Source organism: Phoca vitulina, unplaced genomic scaffold (genome assembly GCF_004348235.1).
Source record: "Phoca vitulina isolate PV1807 unplaced genomic scaffold, GSC_HSeal_1.0 scaffold9, whole genome shotgun sequence".
In the NCBI taxonomy this organism is placed as follows: domain Eukaryota; kingdom Metazoa; phylum Chordata; class Mammalia; order Carnivora; family Phocidae; genus Phoca; species Phoca vitulina.
The window spans coordinates 10,787,241-10,808,499 of NW_022589712.1; the positions used below are offsets into that span (position 1 = coordinate 10,787,241).

Consider the following 21,259-nt stretch of genomic DNA (forward strand, 5'->3'; position numbering starts at 1 on the left):
CTCCAAAAAATTTCCAGAATTGAGTTTCACACTGGGTGGGTCCAGCAAAATGAACAAAAAAAAATACCAACTCCAAGGCTCATCAATATTTTAGAAATCAGAGAAATAAAAAGCTTCTGAAGTCACCAAACAGGAAAAAAAGTAGATGACATAAAGGATGATTTACTGGAATTCTTAACAGAAATACTGGAAGCCTAGAGGACAATAGAACAGTAACTTTTGAGGGAAAATTATTTCCAATCTAGAATTCTATACTCCGCCAAACAACCAATCAAGTGTGATGGTAGCAATGGCATCTGATATCCAGAAGACTCACCTCTCCTGCACCCTTCCTTAAAAGCTACTGGAGCGTGTGTCCCACCCACCAAAATTAAAAAGAAAAAAATACATAAACAGAAGACATGGATTCAGAAAATTGAGTTTGAGGCCAAAGTAATTCCAAGAATGGCTTAAGGAAGTTTTACTACATGTATGCAGCAAGTCATGATAGTAATAATGTACAGAATAGAGAGCAAGTCAGAGGTACTCCAATTATGATGAGGGACTCAACTACTACTGCCAAGCCATAGAAATTTGGAAACAAGCAACACATTTCATTCCAGATCAAAATCTGCTATGGTCGGTCTGACTGAAAGAATTTAAGTCATCTGACTGCATCCTGGCTGCAAGGGAGGTTATGGACTTGAGTTCTGAATTCTAAACTGTGGAGGCAGACCTTTTAAATGCAGGCATTTCACCAAACATAGGAAGGCTATTCAAAAGGTGAGCATCCATGAACATGAAAAACATTCGCTAGAATTCGATTAACTGTTGGGTTCCACCTTATTGAGAACTGTACAGTTCTATAAGAGGATAAGGATAAACTGTTGATATATACATTTTTTAAAGTAAAATAAGGCAATTATCAACTCCAGGATAACCAAGAAGTTGCATATTAAGAAACTATATTCATAGTTCATGTCTCAACTATAGACAGTTATATTATATAGTCCTATTAATGTAAACAGTGAGTGCTGATTTAACCTTAACTTGAGAGAGGGAAAATGAATTGTAAGGCATGGCAGTATAAGAGTTAACTTTTATATAGTGGAGTTAATAGATACAGTCTAAATTTGAAAAATGGAAAAATAGCAACATAATCATGTCATTTAGAAATATGGGTTTAAGTACCAGAATAAACCATTAAGAGTTGAAAAAGTATGTCTCCAGGGACCGGAAGTCATAGGCAAGGAGTGACGGAATGGGAATTGGTATTTTTCACAAGAAGCCTTGTAATACTATTTTTTAAACTGTATATACATGTAATTGAGGAAACTTTTTTTTTTTAAGATTTTATTTATTTATTTGACAGAGAGAGACACAGCGAGAGCAGGAACACAAGCAGGAGGAGTGTGAGAGGGAGAAGCAGGCTTCCCGCGGAGCAGTGAGCCCAACGCGGGGCTCAATCCCAGGACCTGGGATCATGACCTGAGCCGAAGGCAGACGCCCAATGACTGAGCCACCCAAGTGCCCCGAGGAAACTTTTAAAATAAATTTTCAATGTATGTGTCTTCTTCTCTAGACTGTGAGCCTCCCAATGGCAAGTCCTTCATATTGAGTGAGGGACATACTGCAGACCCTCCTTAACATGGGTCATCCGTGGCCAAATGTCCAACTATCATTAAATATCTTGTGATATTATTTCTTACAGTACACACTTTTTTTCCCATAGAAAGAGGACAGATCCTTCAGAATAAATAACAATTCACTAAGAAAGAGCTGTTGGGCTCAGCTGCATTCCCCACCCAATCAGGCTGAGCCTGTGGTCCATGCACCAGAACCAAACTAAACAAATGTAACAGCAATGACAAAAAGGGAAAATGTGCTAATGCTGACACTGATGTCCTTTTAATATAATCTTTATAATTCATTTGCTGGATATTCCAACCACAGTCTGTAGGGGTATTTAAAGTGTGCATATTTGACAAAACAACCAAAACGTAAGTTCATATTCGGTTTTCCAAATGGCAGGTGAGCCAGTGGAGTAATCTTTCCTTCTCATATTAGAATTAGGATAAGGTAATCAACTTAAAACAAGTCACCCCTCACCTCTTTACCTTTAAAAGAAATCATTTGACTTGATTCATGCGTGGCTCTGGATTTCCAAGTAACTAATTTTTAATAAACATATAATATCAATCATACATCTTGCCATTAATATAAGAACAATGTAATGAATACAAATTAAAATGCTTCCAAAAATAATGGAAGGAGGAAAAACATGATGAAGGAAGAGAAAACCTTATTCATTACAGTGAATTATATAGATCTGATTAACAGAAATGAGCAAGCACTCTATTACTTTTTCCTTCTTAATTTGAAAAGATGTGTAGTAAATATATGCAACTTTGTATAACAAGAAAAGATGCCCTAAAATATGTTATCAGGGCCAACATTGATAAATAAAACTGGCAATAATCAGAAAAACTGATGAGAGGTACATTTTTTTTTACACTCTTGTTCATAAAAGCAGAGGTCAGAAATGAAACATAAAAGTCAACTAATAAGCTCGGTTAAGGGGAAAAATAAACAATGTTTAATTTTTTATTCAAAATTTAGCTTATCTATTTCCATACCATCATTCACCCTAGTTAAACCACTGGAATAAAAGTTCACAGTAATGATTATATTGTCTAAATATTACTCTGGGGTTTTGGCAGGTTCCTATTTCTACAAGAAGAATTCACGAGCACTGTGGACTCTAAGAGCTAATATTCATTCTGTAGGTACAAACTTTTTTTTCTTAAGATTTTATTTATTTGACAGAGAGAGACACAGCGAGAGAGGGAACACAAGCAGGGGGGCATGGGAGAGGGAGAAGCAGGCTTCCCGCCGAGCAGGGAGCCCGATGCGGGGCTCGATCCCAGGACCCTGGGATCATGACCTGAGCCGAAGGCAGACGCTTAACGACTGAGCCACCCAGGTGCCCCTGGAGGTACAAACTTAACTGCCACAGAGATGTTGTAATTGTATGATGCAGGCACAATTTTGCATAATCTCTGAGGAAAAAGAAAGTAACGCTAATAGAACCATAGGCCATTTTTAAAAGGTCTACTTTTCAAAACAATGTTTTTAGACATGTCACATTTCTGACCCCTCTTGATACATGAATAGATTAGTAATTTTCTCCATTCTGGAAGCCTAAGTATGGAGAGACAGTTTCTCCTCAAAAAAAAAAATCAAACAAGATCCAGCCAGTCTTCAAACAGGAACCCTGTTGCTCTCTGAAATGATCCATCAAAGCACTAATATGGGCAAAGATGAAAGGAAAATTTGAAAGCACAAGAAGAAAAAAAGAAGTTAGATTCTATGCTTGTGCAAACTTAAAATGCGAAAAATTCTGTAAAATTCCTAAAGACCCCTTTAAGCCCTATTTGAACTGAAAAGCACCACCCTCACTTTCCTCTCCCAAACCCAGCAAACTCCTATTCCAAAATCCAGGTCTTATGTCACACACTGCATGCAGCTTTAGTTGTTCCCAGAACATGTTCTCCAAATCCTCCTACAGCACTCAGCACACTGTCTTCTAAAGACCTACATCCATGTCCTTCCGTGAGTATACTCTGAGTTCCTCTACATTTATCAACATGTCTCATGACAATTAAGTGAACAAACCACTGAAGACCTTAATAATACTCTCTTAATCCAATAAAACAAAAATAATAGCAAATCAAATGGATGCATGAGATAATGATATTTATCTGAACCCAAAAGATCAATTTTCAAAATTCATTAGGGACCTGGCATAATGAGAAGCAGTCTGTATCCACACATACAATCTAACACTCTCCCTGTTCCTATCCCTCCCCGCCAGGAAAATGTCCCTCCGTGTTGCCATAGCACCAGGTAAACATCGATATCTGAACTCACTACATACTGCTCAACTTCTTTCTTTGTAGAGCATCCAGGGAGCAAAGACCTGGTTATCGTCATCTTTAATTCCCCAGTGCAAGTACAGTACAGAACATTTAGTACACATTCAATAAATGTGAATAAAAGCGAGTAAACTCCGCTTACAGTATGAGCGGTTTTTCTTTGACATGAATCATTTTTTAATTCAAATAATTTCATTTTAAAGAAAACTTTCAATTTACTACCATAAACAGAAAGCCAACAGTGCCTGCCACAAGTAGAAGATAACCACAAAATACAGACTATGATGACCTTACAGTGTGATTACCTTCTAACTGGATGCTGACACCTGCCCAAGGCTCTTAGACTGAGGCCTCTTCTTAAGAAAATGAAAAGACGGGAAGAGGGGCTATGAAGTGTCTGAATGGTATCAGAGCAGACTTCCATTCATAAGAAAGACAAAATGCGTAAGAAAATAACTTTCTTACTCTATGATTCAGTGCTATGTAATGCTGTGTCTACGTGCTGCCCGAAATGATCTTGCCTAACATCAGCAGAATGTGTGGCACACATTGAGAAGCACTGGGCTGCATGGTCTTTGAGGCTGCACGACGACCCCAGGCAAGCTACCCACCCACTTGATCTCCCCACTGGCAAAGCAGCATAGCCTACCTAATAGCTTTGGCAAGAATTATAGGAGGTGATATATGCAAAGGGTTTAGTAAGATGCCCTGGCACTTAGGACAGTCTCGGTAAACACCACACCAATGTTAAAATCCCATGATTCTAATGTAAAATGGTACAGCCACCATGGCTGGGCAGGTCCTTGAAGAGTTAAGCACAGGATCACCACACAACCTAGCAATTCTACCCCCAGGTATACACCCAAAAGAAGTTAAAACCAGTATTCAAATACAGACTGTTGATAATAGCACTATTCACAGTAGCTAACAAGTGGAAACACACGTGCCCATCAACAGATGAATGGAGAAACAAAGGATGTTGCATCCATACAATGGAATAATGTACAGCCATAAAAAGGAATGAAGCACTGATAGGTGCTACCACAGGGATGAACCCTGAAAATATTATGTTAAATGAAAGGAGCTAGACACAAAAGGTCACATATTGTAGGATTCCATTTATGTGAAATATCCAAAATAGGTAAATAGAGACAGAAAGCAGACTAGGGGTTGCCAGGGGCTGGGGGGGAGGAGGAAACAGGAAGTGAGTCTTTACTAGGGATAAGAGTGTCATCTGGGGGTGAAGGAGATGTTCTGGAACTAGATAAAGATGGTGGTTGCACAGTACTGTGAACTGTACTAAACGACACTGAACTGTACACTTTAAAATGGTTAACTTTCACCTCAATAAAAAAAAAAACCAAAACTCCTGACTCTAAGTTTGGTAGACCTCATAGGTAACATTTCATTTTCAACCTGGTAAAGGTCACAAAGCTAATGAAACTAATATTCAATGTCAAAATTAGGCTACCCTAACTATAATCAGTCTTACTATGCAAAAATCCAAATGAATTCTAGTTTGTGATGAAAAGCATTCCAGTTTTACCAGAATCATAAAATTTACACTGGCGTGGGCCCAGAGTTAAAGTGCCAAGGATCTGAAATTCTTGCTGCACCACTGAGTAAGCACATAAATTTGAACAACTACTGTCAAATGACCAGTTTCCTCATCTATAAACTGAGGATTATAACACCTGCCCCAGGAGGCCACTGTGAGGACTATGTTAATCCAAGTAAAGCAAGTAAAACAGTGCCTGACAGAATAAGCCCTTAATAAATATTAGCTCTTATTATTATTCAGCAAGTCAAGATAAACAGAAGCTCAGCAGGGGTTAGGTTGAGAGCACCCACATAAAGGGACCCAGTGCAACACCCAGCACAGCGACTGTTGTGATTGGGCATCTAGTGACAACCTCTCATATTTTACAAATAAGAAACTGGGCCCAGGAAGACAGGGATGATCAAGATGCAGAGGAAGAGGACAATGAGATCACACAGACACTGAGGCACTAAATCCTTGTACTTCCTTAAAAGTGAATTATTTATCAGGGCGACTAGGTGGCTCAGTCATTAAGTGTCTGCCTTCAGCTCAGGTCATAATTCTAGGGTCCTGGGATGGAGCCCCACATCGGGCTCCCTGCTCAGTGGGGAGCCTGCTTCTCCCTCTCCCGCTCCCCCCGCTTGTGCTCCCTCTCTCTCGTTGTCTGTCAATTAAGTAAATAAATAAAATCTTTAAAAAAAAAAAGTGAATTATTTATCGATCATACACCCTCAACTGAAATAAAGCACACAGGGACAATTTTGTAAAATTTGGTCTAAACTGCATTTCATTACTCCTAGGTGTAACTTTCATTCTGGGTGTGGCCACAACCTCTGCTTCTGGAAACAAGGAACAGCCCACTGCAGGCAAAGGGTAACCGTTCCAAATCTCGGTCCATAATGCACCTCCTCTTCTAAAAGCTAAGCTTGATAGAAGGGCTCTGACTCCATAAAGCACGTGAAAACGTCTGCTAAGAAAGGTGGGATCAACTTATCAGTTTCACTTATGGAGAACTGCCACATCACATTTAAGGTTTTTTCCCCACAAATCACCGGCTTTTACACAATTCCTGTATAAGCTTGGATGTAAACTACTCCCCCCCCAACCCCCCAGGGTTTTAAGCCCCTTTCACGGCCTCCAGATTCACACCATGCATGGCACAGCTCTGCCTCCCACTGTGAAGGAATCCTCTTCCGCCAGCAGTAAATCCCCACTGGAAAAATGTCTGTTTTCCATAAACGGCATCTTAACTCATTGAGGGCTTGTTCTCCGTAAGCACTGTCAAACGACCGGTGTCAGGACAAAGATCTGAGCCTGTATCACACTTCTGCCAAATCCCGATTCAGCTATGATCTAGAAATCTTTGCTCGCTTCCCCCTACTACTAAGTATCACACTCAGTACAAGAGAATTCAGAGGAATTACCAGCCACGACGTAAGGTAGCAGCTGTCTCCAATTTACCCGGTGGGGTTAGCATCAGAGAGAGGACCACAGGCCCCTAGCACAGCGCACACTGAAATAAGCAACAACAGAGAACCACCATGCTCTAACAACCTCTCAGGTACCAGAAACTCCTCAGGAATCTAACAGCAGGGTTAAGGGACAGCCCAGCAGCTGTCAGCGGGCTTCCTACCAGCTCAGCAAGGAGCTGGGCACTAAGAGTTCAGCCGGAAACGAAGCAAGCCCCAGTGAAAGACTGCTCCTCTCAGCCAAGCACAGGTGACAGATACAACTCAAACGCACTCGGACCTTTTAGCACCGGGCTCCATAAATTTCCCTGGCCAGAGTCTCCAATTCTGCAAATTCTTTCCGTCGTTGGTTGGGAAATGTTTGTGAAGTGCCATGTACTGTTCTGGATGAGGGGCCACAGCAGGGCAAAACCAAGTCCCTGCTGCCTCCACCTTATGTCCTCCCGGGAACAACAGCAAACCAACAAACGCACCTCAGGTGGTAGTGTTATGGAGGAAAGAGAACAGGGCTAGGGACAGGAGGGGTGTGCAATTTTACTCAAGTCAGCCTGAGCAAGTCAAATAAACATTTGAACAGAAACCTAAAAGAAGTAAGAGGGCAAGCCCGATAAAGACCTGCCTAAGAGCCTTCCAGGCACCAGGAAGGGCTGGGCACAGGGATGAGGATGAAGGGGGGCCTCAGGGACTCCGAGGGAAGTGAGAGGTCGCAGGAATAGTGCCATGGTTTGACTTATACCATCTCAAAGGATCATTCTGGTTGCTCTGCTGAAAACCGACTGTGGGGCAGCAGAATCAGGAGTCCACTATGGTGATCCAAATGGGAGATGGTGTGTGGGGGCTTTAGCCCAGGGTGGCAGCCATCAAGGTGGTGAGAAATATGCCGTTTCTGATATATTCTGAAGGAAAAAGCAATGGGATTCTCTAAGCAACTGAGACCTTGACAAAAAGAGGACTATGAGGTTGCTGGCCTGGGCAAGCAGAAGGACAGAGCTGCCATCTACTGAAACAGGAAGACTGTTTGAGGAGGGACATTTTTACACAAGAGAAACTCTGGGACTGTCAGGAGTAATTCTGTGTTCTCTAAAGACTTAGTATCCAAAAAACTCTGCCTCCCACAGCTGAGAATTCAGAACTCAAATTCACAGCCTCCCTTGCAGCTAGGATGCAGTTAGGTGGCTTAAATTCTTTCGGTTAGACCAACCATAGCTGACTTTGATTTGGAAGTAAGCACACTGCATTTTGCTTAATGCCGATTTCTGTGGCTGTGGGCAGCAGTGGCTGAGTCCCCGGTGGGCACTGGAATCCTTCCTGGAACCCTCTGCCTCATTCTCCATTCTGTACTTTATTACTCTCGTGACCTCACGCATACATGTGGTAAACTGGCTTTTAACTATCATTCTGGAAATGACTTCAAGTATGGTGTGATATACTTGGTGTCATGAAGACTTAGGGCCAATGAGGTCACCAGGTTATCACTCCTTTCATCCTTTATTTTTGAAACCAGTAACGAAGAAGAATAGGAAAGAACTCAGTCAGAGACACCAATGGAGAAGGTGTCTCCCTTGCAGCCCAGTGGACTTAAAAGGAATTCTGGTCTTTTCTCTTCTCCCAGGTATCAAAATTTGGCCAACTACTGGGGAATAAGATCCTCTCATCTCCAAGACCTCTGATGACAGGCACAGGACTTACAAGTAGGAAGTAGAGAAGGAAAGTCCTACTTTTCTAGGAAGCCCAAAACACTGAGGAAAACCGCGGATGGAAAATGCTTAAAATGTCTAGATTACTGGGATATCAGAAAATCTTAGGAAATTTAAAGGTAACATACTCATTAAACGAAAGGAAGTCTCCTTTTCAGTTGCCCCTCTTAAAGAAGTATTCTGAGGTCCTACAGCCCATTGGCCAACAATTATTCCGACACTTCCTTTTTCCCCTGCTTTCTCTGCAAGCAATGATAACGATGATATTGATTATGAACGGACACATAATCCTTACAGGCCGGGCTGGGAAACTGTCCCTGTTTAGCTGTCTTTTCTGGGGTGCACCTCAGATTGGAGTTCCCTTCCCAGCAGACATTTCTCCCCAGACCTCCTCAGGGCCTTCTACAACTATCCAGGGGGAGCTAGTTTTTCTCAGTCTCGGTCCATTAAGTGAAATTTAATTATTGCAGCAAAAATCCCTTTGCATTTTAATTCAATGCTTTCAGGTTTTGCTATTTGTATTAGTCTTACCCTTTGTTTCTGAATGTTGGATGTTTTCTAGAAACTGACCTGGATCCTTGCCTTTGACTAACCCTGAAGAGCCAATTCCACTAGTTTATTCGGTAGTTATTAAAAAAGAAAAGAGAAATTATGTTTTTAATGATTCAATACCAACAGAGAGACTAGTTTGGTTACTTCTTTGGAATACAGTCTGTTTTCTCGATTAAACCTACTTCTTCACAGGAAATAGGAAGCTGGGTAACTCCTGCTGCCATAGACAGTCACTAAGTCTTGGTCTGGGGCTAAGTTAGGAGGCAAGGGATGTTTGCTTTATACATACACTCTAACCACACTCAGGTCTCAGCTCCAGAATTTCCAGGAAATTTCTAACACTTGATCCCACACGGGGAGTTCCTCCTGAGGCTGAGGAAGCCAGGCTGAGCCAGCTCCCGAGCGCCAGGGGGGCATCCGCACAGCCACTCTTAGAGAAGCAAGGCTGCCGCTCTTTTCCTGTTTGTCGCATGTTTTCCTTCTTCCCTTCATGCTCTCACCCATCTTCTTTCTCTTCTCCTTCTCTGCTAAAGTGTTTTTCTTTCTAATTTCATTCACAACTCCAGATTTAATTTTTAATGTTATTTCCCAAAATGAAAAGTAAAAATGGCCTTCATAAATTTGTTGCATACAAAAATAATCAAACTGTCATAAAGAACTTCTGACCATAAAGAATTTCACTTTTGGCTACTAACATGAAAGAAAAAACTTATTTTGCCCTTAAAAGTAAAAGAGTTCTATTTATTTATTTGAGGGAAAGAGAGAGAGCACAAGTACACACGAGTGGGGGAGAGGGGCAGAAGGAGAGGGAGAAGCAGACTCCCCACTGAGGAGGGAGCCCAATGCGGGGCTCGATCTCAGGACCCTGAGATCATGACCTGAGCCGAAGGCAGACACTTAACTAACTGACTTGAGACTCCCAGGCGGCCAGAAAAAACCTGTTTTAAGAGACAAAAATACAGCCACCAAATCCTTCTTCATGGGGGTTAAAGAGGAGTGAAATTAACAGCACAGAACGTAAGTTTAAAAAGTCCTTACTTCTATTCAGAATTCATTGTACATAGTTTATTCTAATGTTGTACAGTATGTACTTATTTTCAGAACTACTTCGAAAATAATAATGTATTAAATGAGTAAGTAATTACTGGGTCTCTCTTTGCTTCCTTTTGTGACTCCAAATAAAGTTAGCATCTCAACCTTATGATTTTCTACATATTAAAAAGGACAGGTAACCTTCTACAGACCTAGCACACAGCAGGTATTCAGAAGAAAGAAGTTATCTGAGAAGCCTGTCGTTTTATTTTTTTTTTTTTTTTAAGATTTTATTTATTTGACAGAGAGAGAGACAGCAAGCAGGGGGAGTGGGAGAGGGAGAAGCAGGCTTCCCGCTGAGCAGGGAGCCCGATGCGGGGCTTGATCCCAGGACCCCGGGATCATGACCTGAGCCAAAGGCAGACGCTTAACGACCGAGCCACCCAGGCGCCCCAAACCTGTCGCTTTAAAAATAATAAAATTAGAGTGACTGGGTGGTTCAGTCGGCTAAGTGTCTGCCTTCGGCTCAGCTCATGATCCCAGTGTCCTGGGATGGAGACCTGCGTCAGGCTCCCTACTCCACCGGGAGTCTGCTTCTCTCTCTCTCCATCTGCTCCTACCCCCACCCCCGCTCATGCTCTCTCTCTCTCTCTCTCTCTCTCTCACTCTGCTCTCTCTCAGATAAAAATAAAATCTTTTTAAAAAAGTAAATTAAATTAAAAGTAAATAACTGATCACACTGATTGCAACAATTTGCTCATCTTTGAGGAAGAAACAGCTCTTTCCCCTCTGGAAAAAATTTTAAAGAATGTGGGTTAGTAGTTATATTAATACAACCCATCAAGCATCAACCCATAAATTTCAGAAGACAGTATCTGAAGTCACAAGACTCTAAAATTTAAAACTAAAATGAAAAAACATTAACTGACTATTATTTTAAAAGGAATATCCAAGCTAGGAGATCCTGTAGTCCAAGTTCCTCATTTGGTAGATGAGCAGGGTGAGCTCCCTATTTTTCCAACACTGCACACAGATTACAAACATTAATCAGTGAGGGCTGCACTGTTCCAACTCCTGATTCTGGGCCCATTTCATCCCTTTAGGGCAGTGGTAAGCTCCTGACTCACTGGGCAGGGCCCAAGAACGAACTCCCCCAAAGGATGGCAATGCTGCTGGCCCAAAACCTGCTCTGGGGGTCCTTACTTACTGGTCTGTCTCTGACACCTGCTTGTTAATGCCGGCTGCCCAGGGGAGGCACCGGGGAGGCACTGAGCTCCGAAGGAGACAGAAGGGGGCTGTAACATTCAGATGTCCTTGATATGAGCATCCAAACCTGGAGTGTTTAAAGCAACCTAGGAGATTCTAACATTGAGCAAGCTTAAGGACTACTGGCCTAAAATATGCCACTTAGTCACTGTAACTGTCCATTTATCTTCTGGGTTTTTTGTTGTTGCTGTTTAGCGATTACTGTGGTTGGTTGTGTTTCAGGGAGCACTGACGTAATGTGGCTGGTTGGTTTTACTGGTATCACCCGTTAGCTTTATCTGAATTGTTTAAATTTTTAACATAAATATCACATTTGATGTTTCTTTATTTGTAAAAGCAAATAAATCAAATTTACTTAAAATATACTCAAGCAATTCTAATAGTCCCTAAAACATATGCTTAAGATTTACATCTCAAAAACAAAAACGTAACAGAAAAACTTAAGAGATATTTTAGTTGAAAGTCCATGAATGTGAAATACATAGACTTCATATGTGACCGAGCAAACAGTGTAAGCTACACGCAGGGAACAGGCGCTCACAGCACATCGAATCTTTAGAATATCTAGAACAATGTAAACGTTCAGATAAAAAAACAAATATATCAGTATAAACTTTCTAATATAAAAGTAGCAATCCAAACTACAAAGAGAAATCATCTCACATTTTCTCATTAAACTTTCAAGGATGAAACCTGGTCTTTGCTCATTTTTAGGAAAAAGGCTAAGATTTAAAAATTTCTATTTAACTTGAAATGTGACCTCTTCGAATCCTCCTCTACTAAGAATGTCATATTGAATGTTTCAAAATATGCTTAAATTCAACTACAATATAAAAAGTAAATAAAACCAGTTAAGTATCCCAGAAATTTACATTTTAAGGAGCAAATAAAAATTATCATATCTACAAATCTTTTCGAAAATATTCTCTTGGTACAAAACTCCATCTACAGGGAACTTTGGCATCAAAGATAGTAGCATCTGCTATCTACTTGGAAGCAGAAATAGGAGGTGTAAATGTATTTTGTTGGTAAACTTTAAATACCTTCACGTTCACTGATGAAGAACAACTGAGGAAATCAAGACAAAATGTGGCCAACAAAAGGCCATTATTTATACAAATCTGCAATCAGCTGAAAGGACTCCAAACATTTCAGGTGTACAAGCAAAGCAGCTTGGCTCCAAGTCTCTTAGTACAGAACATGCCTATCTAAAAATGCTGCAAATAACACAGTGAAAGAAACCTCTCAGCCTTCATTATTTTACTGCCCAAAATGTTTACCTTCATTTTATTCATGTATTTGTTTATATATGTATGCATATCTATACACACATAGAATACACGCTTAATATATTTAATACGCATATACAGATACATTTTGTTACACGAAGATACCACTCTCACACAAATGTTCTGTTTTATGTAAGTGTGTGCAAGCACTCGTGTGCACACACAGGTGTGGGTGGGTGTGTCTTTGGGTGAACATAAACTATCAAAAAATTAAAACAAACACTAGGCACCCATCCTTCTCCACTATGTTAAGCCAAGCCTTCCTTTCTCATGCTATCACACCCCATCATGCTCCTTAAAAACAGGAAGCCTAAGGTCTTTTTAGGCAAAACCAAAATTAAGCCCTGATTATTGGATTCACACTTAGGATTCAGAGACTGAGTCCAAACAAACACTCCATGTCCAAAAACTCTGGAATTGTTAAGTCTTTAACCAATCCTCCCCTCCCCATTCATGGTGACTTTTCAGAGACATTGTTCAAACTGTATCAAGACATAATTTTACCCGTATTTTTAAAAGTAAACATTTTTTACAGAATAGACTGACAATATAAAGTAACACAGGTGGGAATCTAGAACTTGCTTGGCTGCCTCAGTAACCCCAAAGAAAACATTTATTTTAGCCAAACAATTGTAATGTTTGTCTCCTTTTAGAAACATCTGCTGCCAAAATAAACATTTGCATTGGAAGAAGTGTTTTGGCTGTTAAGATGGTACCAAATAAAATGCTTATGTTCTGAAATAAATATTTTACTCAAAAAACACAGAGCAAAATAGACATATCCAAAGAGTGCAGAAGATAAACTAAAGACACAAATGAGAATACCTACTGACTTCTAAAGTCTTTTTCAAAAGAACCTCAACTTTAATTAGGTTTTTAAGTGATAAGTTCAGATGGATCACCTTAACAAAAATAACTAATTTCTATTTAATTTTGCCAGAATATCTTTCAAAACAATGATTATATTCTTATTGTCATATCATGCTCTTACTGTTGTAAAGGTCTTTGCAATAACAGATGTGTTTTTAAAAACTAAAAAAGTCGTGTTTTTCCATTCTAAAAACACTCATAAACAAATCTCTCACTTTGCCCTCTTTACCTTTTCCTGGCTTTATAATGCCAATAGGCATTAGATTATACATACTTCGGCAGCAAGGTAAGGATAGTTAAAATATCAACCCACTAACCCTTGATAACTCAGGAAAAATCTCACACTACATGCGGTAATTGAAATGTGCTGGACACAAATAAATATACCTTCGCTTCTGTAGCCTATTTCCCTTGGGTGCTATTTCTTTTATATGAAAATCTTTTTTAAAGCAACCCGGCACAGGCCTGTATATACATTTATGATCACAAAGGACAAGAGAAGTAAAACAAAACATTTGCTCACCCACATCCCTGATCCAGCAAAGGGTACCTTAGTGTCTACGTTTTTTAAAAATCTGAAAAACTCAGAGTCAGATTCTAGTAACCTTAAAGATTATACTTCCTCTGTGTAGCTCTGTATTAGATGAAATCAGCCAGTATACTTCTGTTAACCATCTCCAGGTTTGAATTCCAGGAGCCTAGAGGCAGAACATTCTCCACAGAGGCATAGAAAATTCATTTCCCCTCTCAGCTCAATAAAAACTCAAGTAGACTAGTTTTTAGAGCACTGTGCAAAACTAATCTGTTTAGCCATGTATTTGCCTGATGAGGTGGGAGAATCAGCACGTGAAAGACCACAAATCTAGTTCCAGTTAATAAATACCAAAATGATGTACTATTATCATGTCATGCCCAAAGACCTAGTCATGAGTTTATTTCAAAAATAAAATTATCACCATACAAATCAAGAATCACCAGGTTAACACTAAAATCAAACACTCACAGTGGCCAGTTCCTCCTGACTCTCAGAAACAAAAAGCAAGCAGTGATACTATCCATGTTAAATTTCATATAAGCATGGCAGTTCTTTCTACCAGAATACTCATTTAAAATTCCCATCACAGGAGTGGAATGCTAGCCAGGAATCAAACTGTGACCCCTGAGCCAAAGACAACTTACCACTCAGCTGGTAAGTGGGCAACTCAATTTACAAACTTGAATTCCTGCATTTTAATCCTTTGCAGAAATATATGAGCAATATTAAATGAACTGGATTCAGCTCATTAGAGGTTCACAAACCAAACACAGAAAGCTTTGGAGGCTATCCAAAGCAAAGTCATGCCTAGGTGGTGATGTCCACTCAATAAAAACTCAATGTCATCATTATCTTTCAAGTTTTTCCCTGAGAAACATTAGCAGCCATGATTACAAAAATGCTCAGCCAATTACATTAATACTAGGAGAAAACAGATAGGACCAGCAGCCAATCACTGTGCCAGGACCTTGTCTGTGGACAAATTCATGATTACCCAAAATTTACAAACAAAGCAATTCACTGAGAATTCCTCACCAAAGAGCACAGGCTAAACCTAACAAAGTAAATGTGCTCTAATAACCTTTACCCAAAACCTTAACTATTTTTTTTTTCCCATTTCAAGGCTATTAATTAGCCTACACCTAACTGATCACATGAACTTGGTATTATAAAAGTTGCATCCCCTTTAAAATGTTACACACATTCAAAAGTGCATTCACAGCTATTTTTAGCCTTTTAGTTATCAAAGCAAGATACTGTATTTTAAGACTATATTATAACTAAATGAAAGGGTGAAAAAGCAATACAGATTATTTAGAACCCCTAATTATGATGAACTCAATATGAAAGTTTGACATTTTACGGCCAAGGCATTCAGTTTCTTACCAGATACACTATTTTCCTTTCATTATCAGAAAGATCTGTCCTTAATTAGAATTAGGCATTTCTTCTGGTTAGCAGTAAAATACCTAATCTAAAATCTTAATTAAAAATATGCTAAAATACTTGGTGAGTTATCTTCATCAATTTGTCCCTTCAAATAAATCCAAGAGTTACTGGATTTCAAAACTATATAGGAGCCACAGGAATTAAAAAACACCAAGAACCTAAGAAAATTAAGGCTACTCTATGTATCTGCGTATGTCCTCTACTTTTACCCTTACACATCTGGGGAAGAAAATAATGAAAAAAATATTCCTGGGTAATCATTCTCTCTTTTTTTTAAGATTTTATTTATTCATTTGAGAGAGAGAGAGAGCATGCACAGTGCACATGCATGAGGGGAGGGCCAGAGGAAGAGGAAGAGGGAGAATCCTCAAGCAGATTCCTTGTGGTGCACAGAGCCTGACCTGGGGCTCGATCCCAGGACCCTGAGATCACAACCTGAGCCAAAGTCAGATGCTTAACTGACTGAACCATCCAGGCACCCCTTGGGTAAATCATTCTTTACACACTCTTTCCATTTGTTGGATTTCTACTTTGGGATTGCAAACTATGCCAATGTGGAAATCTTATAATACGACTTGAACTCATTCAGAGAAAAAGATAAAGGAGCATCTGGTAGCTTGCCAAGAATACCACCTTTCGAAATGACTTTCAAATCTGACATCAGGAAAATATAGTGGAAAAAAAGAAGATGCAGAAAAACAAGGAGTGATTAGCATCTACTTCTTTCCACTAGTCCTGCTACTTCTTCCCTGCTGCCTCTACTCTCTTCCTGTGGCCAGGGTTATCATACAGAACCATCAGGCCCCAAAGGAAATCAGCTAAAGAGGAAAATTAGGATTTTGGCAGCTAGCTGCCTGGGCCTTCTTCCCCTCAACTAAGGGCAAATTAGATTAAAACTAGAAAAAGGAAGAGAGAATCACATCTTACTTTTCAATCATCTACAAATTATTTCCCCCTCACAATTAGTAACCTCAGCTAAAGATGCTTTACTCTAGGCAGCAAAATATTGCTGGAAGAAAGGAATCATGTTGAAAAAAATTAACAGAGCAATTAAGTGTGCAAGTGACTGAGAGAATTCTGGGCAGCCAATTTAATAAAGGAGAGTAAGAACTATTGACGGTAACAAAGGCTGTTTAGGGAACCAACAGCTAGGACTCAAAGGCTGAGCTACTTCTATCTTTCCCTATAACCACCTTAAAATAAAAATATCACCCAAGGAGGGACAAAAGATAAAGAGAAAAAACAATATTCAGTCTATAAAAGAAAAGGCTCAGATGCAACTTCATCAACACAGCTCTGGAGCACGTAAGAGTGTACCATTCTCCACATCCACTTTAGAGAGAACAAAAGTCGGATCCAATGGTTTTTTTCCCCACAGATGATTTTTGGTCAAACATAGGGAAGAATTTCCAGAGAGGAAGTATATGAAACCCTGGAACGGGTTACTGGCAATGTTATGGAAGAACCTATCGAGGAGGCAGTAAAATGTATACAGCATCAGCCTAATGCACCCCCAGGGTTAAAGACACAGTGTGGGAACTTATAAATAAGGCTTTCTGGTGTTTCTAGTGACTAAACACCCTAACGAGTCTGAATCTAATTTAGTCTTTTCCTAATTTCATGCTTCCTCAGGCCAACATAACAAGGATCTACTCTCCAGTATCCAAGAGACCAGGTTTACTACAGCTAGAAAGTAGGTGGTCATTTAAGGCAACTCCAACTATTTGATTCTAGAGAAAAAGGAGAAAAATACTGGGTTTTTAAAAGGAAGAGAAGTCTTCTTGTGTTTTAAGTAAAAACACAAAACCCATCCAAATCTAAGAAAACAGATATATACCAAATCCTCTTATATGAAATTAATATGTTAAGAAATAAATGCAAAATAACTTTTTGGGAGAATAAAAAACTTCTCTCAAAGTCAATGCCATTTTCATTGTTATTTATTTTTTAAATAATTAAAACTTCACCTTACGAAGTCTATTCACAGTTCAAAATCTGCCAGTCTGACATCAGAAATGTTAGAAAGCCAAGTTCACTTCAGGGGTTTAGATCTATATAACTTGGTGCAAAATGATAACAGTGCCTATCTTTCAAATACAGCCAATAACACAGTAACAGCCCTCTACCAAACAGGTATTTTCGTCCACTTTTTTGGAGGACGCTCACTTTTCTTTTTTTTTTTTTTTTAAGAGAAAGTGCGTGTGCGTGCACACGCGAGGGTGGGCAGGGGACGACAGAGGGACGGGGAGAAAGAGAATCTTAAGCAGGCTCCGCACTGGGACCCTAGGCAGGGCTCCATCACATGACCCTGAGATCACCACCTGAGCAGAAATCAAGAGTCCAATGCTTAACCAACTGAGCTACCCAGGCACCCCCACCCCTAACCCCGCTCTTTTTTTAAGCAAGCTCCATGCCCAGCATGGAGCCCGACTTGGGCAGAAGTCACAATCCTGAGATCAAGACCTGAGCCGAGATGGAAGAGTTGGAGGCTTAACCGACTGAGCCACCCAGGTGCCCCATCACTTTTCCTTCTTTGAAAGAAAAGGAAACTGCACATGTGGTTACCTGAAGAAACTATGAAAAGTAAAAGAAAAAAGAAAATCAGTGAAATTCCCCCTAATTCTCTCAGTACCAATCTTAGGTAGACAGTAAGCAACAAAGACAAAACTTTGTCACCAATTTGAAGGGGGGTGGGGTTAAAACCAGCACAAACCTGCTGCTGTGGGTACTGCATTCCTCCCATGGCCCCTGGGGTCCGACCCTGGATGCTGATTGGATACCGCTGTGGGCCTGGGGGGCCGTAGGAGCCTCCTGGGTAAGGGCTGCTCTGCTGAGGCTGAGAATGAGGGTTACTGCCCATCCCATACAACTGAGGTCTCTTCATCACCATAGGATCCATTGGGCTGCCCTGGGAAGAAATAAACAAGACACAGATTAAGTCATTAATTATTACAAAGGCAGAAATTTTATTACACTAACATATACATTAAAAAAACAATTATCCTTACTTTTGACAATATTAAAAATACATAATAATACAAATATCAAATCATTATGTTGTAACACCTAAAACTAGTATGTTGCAAGTCAATTATTTAATTAAAAAAAAAAAAAACAAACCAATAAGCTGGCAAATAAAAACCCAGAAGAACGTTTAGGAAAAAAGCCTAGATGGCTACAAGACATTTATTGTTTACTTTTAGGAAGGTTTTAACAATTACAAGGGATCCAGTGTAAACAAGAGAAGGAAAGAGTTTGCAGAGAGAAAACATCTGCATCTGAAATTCTACTATACATATAGGAAATGAGCATGATAGTTAATCTCACCCAGCTCCTTTCAGCTTACTAGTAATAAAGACAAAGTATACTGAATGGTTAGCAATGCTTTTTGACTTCAAAGTATTCTTAGAACAACTACTTTAATTTGGACCTGAGTCTGCAACTCCTGATCAAACATTAATGCATCTGAGTGCTCATTAGAAAGTGAAAGGGGAGATTTTAGATAATACAGAATGTCTAGGGTGAAAATTTTCAAAGATCACTAGTGCACATGAATAGGCACCCAGACTATGAGTCACAAGCCACCTTCCCTATGTCAGTATCTTACCAAACATAACCAGTTCAAAACTAAACTCTGACTTTTATTTTGGATTTAGTGAGTCAGCCCATGGGCCTCAGGGCCAAGGCCATCCAGGAGAGCCAGAACTAGAGCCTCTGCTGGGGCTTTCTTGCCCTGCGTGCTTCAAAGGAGCAAAGCAGTGGTGGGGGAAGTCCCTCCCCACGGTGCTACAAAAGCCTGCAGCATTCATCCAACAGATCCCTCCCTCCTTCCTTCCTCCCTCCCTTCCTTCCTTCCAAAACCATATATTGATCTATACTGTATGCCAGACTCTAAGGCTTAAAGATTAGCAGAATAAATGAGAAAGCGCCAGGCTCGAGCTGGGAAGGGACAGGGCACAGAGTACCACAGAGCAGAAAGCAGAGGCCCAAAGGAGGTGAACTGCCTGATGTGTATGAGGAGACATAAGGAGTTCAGATCCAAATGAAGGAAGAATTTGGAGAGAAGCAGCTGAAGCAGGCAGAAGTCAGTATGTGTGTGAGCCCTGCACGTCCTCTTAAAGGCTTCAGATTGCATCTTGGGGTGAACCACTGGGTGCTTTTGACAGAGAGCACTGTAGTCAGATCCAGCTTCTGGAAAGCCTGCTCTCGAGCTGCTGCCTGGAGCCAGGGCGGTTGCTGCAGCCAGCCGGTAAGCTGAGGTCCTGAACCGGTGGCCCCTGGAGCCAGGGCGGGTGCCGCAGCCAGCAGATAAACTGAGGTCCTGAACTGGTGGCATGGTGGGAGAGAGCAAGCGCAGATTCAAGTAATGGTGGAAACGCAACACAACTTGGAGACTGAGCGATGGAAGAAGACAGGAGTCAGTGGTGGCTCAATAGATGGTAAGAGACCAACTGAGACAGATATGCAGAAGTAGAAGCAGCTCGACCCTCTCCCCCATGTGCCAGAGGGAGCCTTCATTGTCCTACATAGGAAATCTGAGGTTCCTATAGGGAATCCAGCCGAAAACATCTAGAAGGAAGGGACTCAATATGTTTGGGGAGTAAGGGCTGACCTAGAATGATAAATAGGGAAAAGTCAGCACATAGAGGGTATATGCTCCCTGAAGGGTGGCGATTTTTCTCTTTTACTCACTACTGCATCTCCAGGACATAAGTCAAATAGTACACCTGGCATATAATAAAATGTTCAACAAATACTCAATGATTTAATCAACAGGAAGCATATAAAAAACTCAAGAACTTTATCCAGGAAGAATACATCAAAAAAGAACAATGGGTAGAGGACAAAATTGTAGAGAATATTACCATTTTAGGGAGAAGGGAAAGGAGGAGGCCACAGAGAAGCCAAAAGGACGGTCAGAAAAATAGAGATTCTAGAGAGTCTGGGGTCATGGAAAAGAAGGAACTCGTGGGTCGCAACAAACTAGGCATGCCAAATGCAAGCCAGGTGCCCAACAGGTAAGGGCTAAAAGCTTTTCTATACTCGATGACTAAAAGGAAGTGCTGGGTTTGGTAAGGAAAGCCTCATCACAGAGGTGAGAGCAGTAGTTAGAAGGTAAGCAACGAAGGCATGAAATGGGAGGTGAGAGGTGAGCCAGGAGCACAGACCCCAAACCCCAGCTGGGGAAGCTACAAGAACTGGCAGTCTTTCCTCCCGCTGATACCCCAGCCCAAGGCTGCATGCAGTCTTTGCCCTCCTTCCTTCAGGTCTAGTATGTGCAGTATGCCAGGCACTGGAGGAAAATGAACAGCCTGTCCTGGAGAAATAGCAATTCACTGAAGGAGACAGGCTGAACAAAGATGAGAATGCATGCAGTAGACATCCTAACTGGACACACAAGGCACTGAGAGGAGGGAGCATCTCAATGGGTCTGTGATGGGCTTTAACAAAGCCCTCCTATAGAGAAACTCAGCTCTGAGGGATTCATAGGAATTTGCCAGAAACTGATCTCACCTGAATGAAAATATGTGTAGGCCAAACAGTTCTGCTCAAAATTCACAATTTCATGGAATTTTAGATGTGTTACTTTGACCAGTCAAGGAAATTTTGTACTCACAATGACACACTGATGTTACACAACCTGCC

At 40.6% G+C, this 21,259-nt stretch overlaps 1 protein-coding gene across 6 annotated transcripts in view; it reads right to left on the bottom strand.

Moving 5' to 3' along the window:
- The window catches only part of ARID1B (AT-rich interaction domain 1B), a 440,882-nt gene that overhangs the window by 372,070 nt on the left and 47,553 nt on the right, over positions 1-21,259 (bottom strand). For all 6 annotated transcript variants that reach the window (XM_032407588.1, XM_032407585.1, XM_032407584.1 and 3 more), the window contains exon 2: positions 18,327-18,521. In XM_032407588.1, coding sequence (XP_032263479.1) covers positions 18,327-18,512 — 186 coding nt within the window. In that variant the 5' untranslated portion in view covers positions 18,513-18,521. The remainder of the gene's footprint in view (positions 1-18,326; positions 18,522-21,259) is intronic.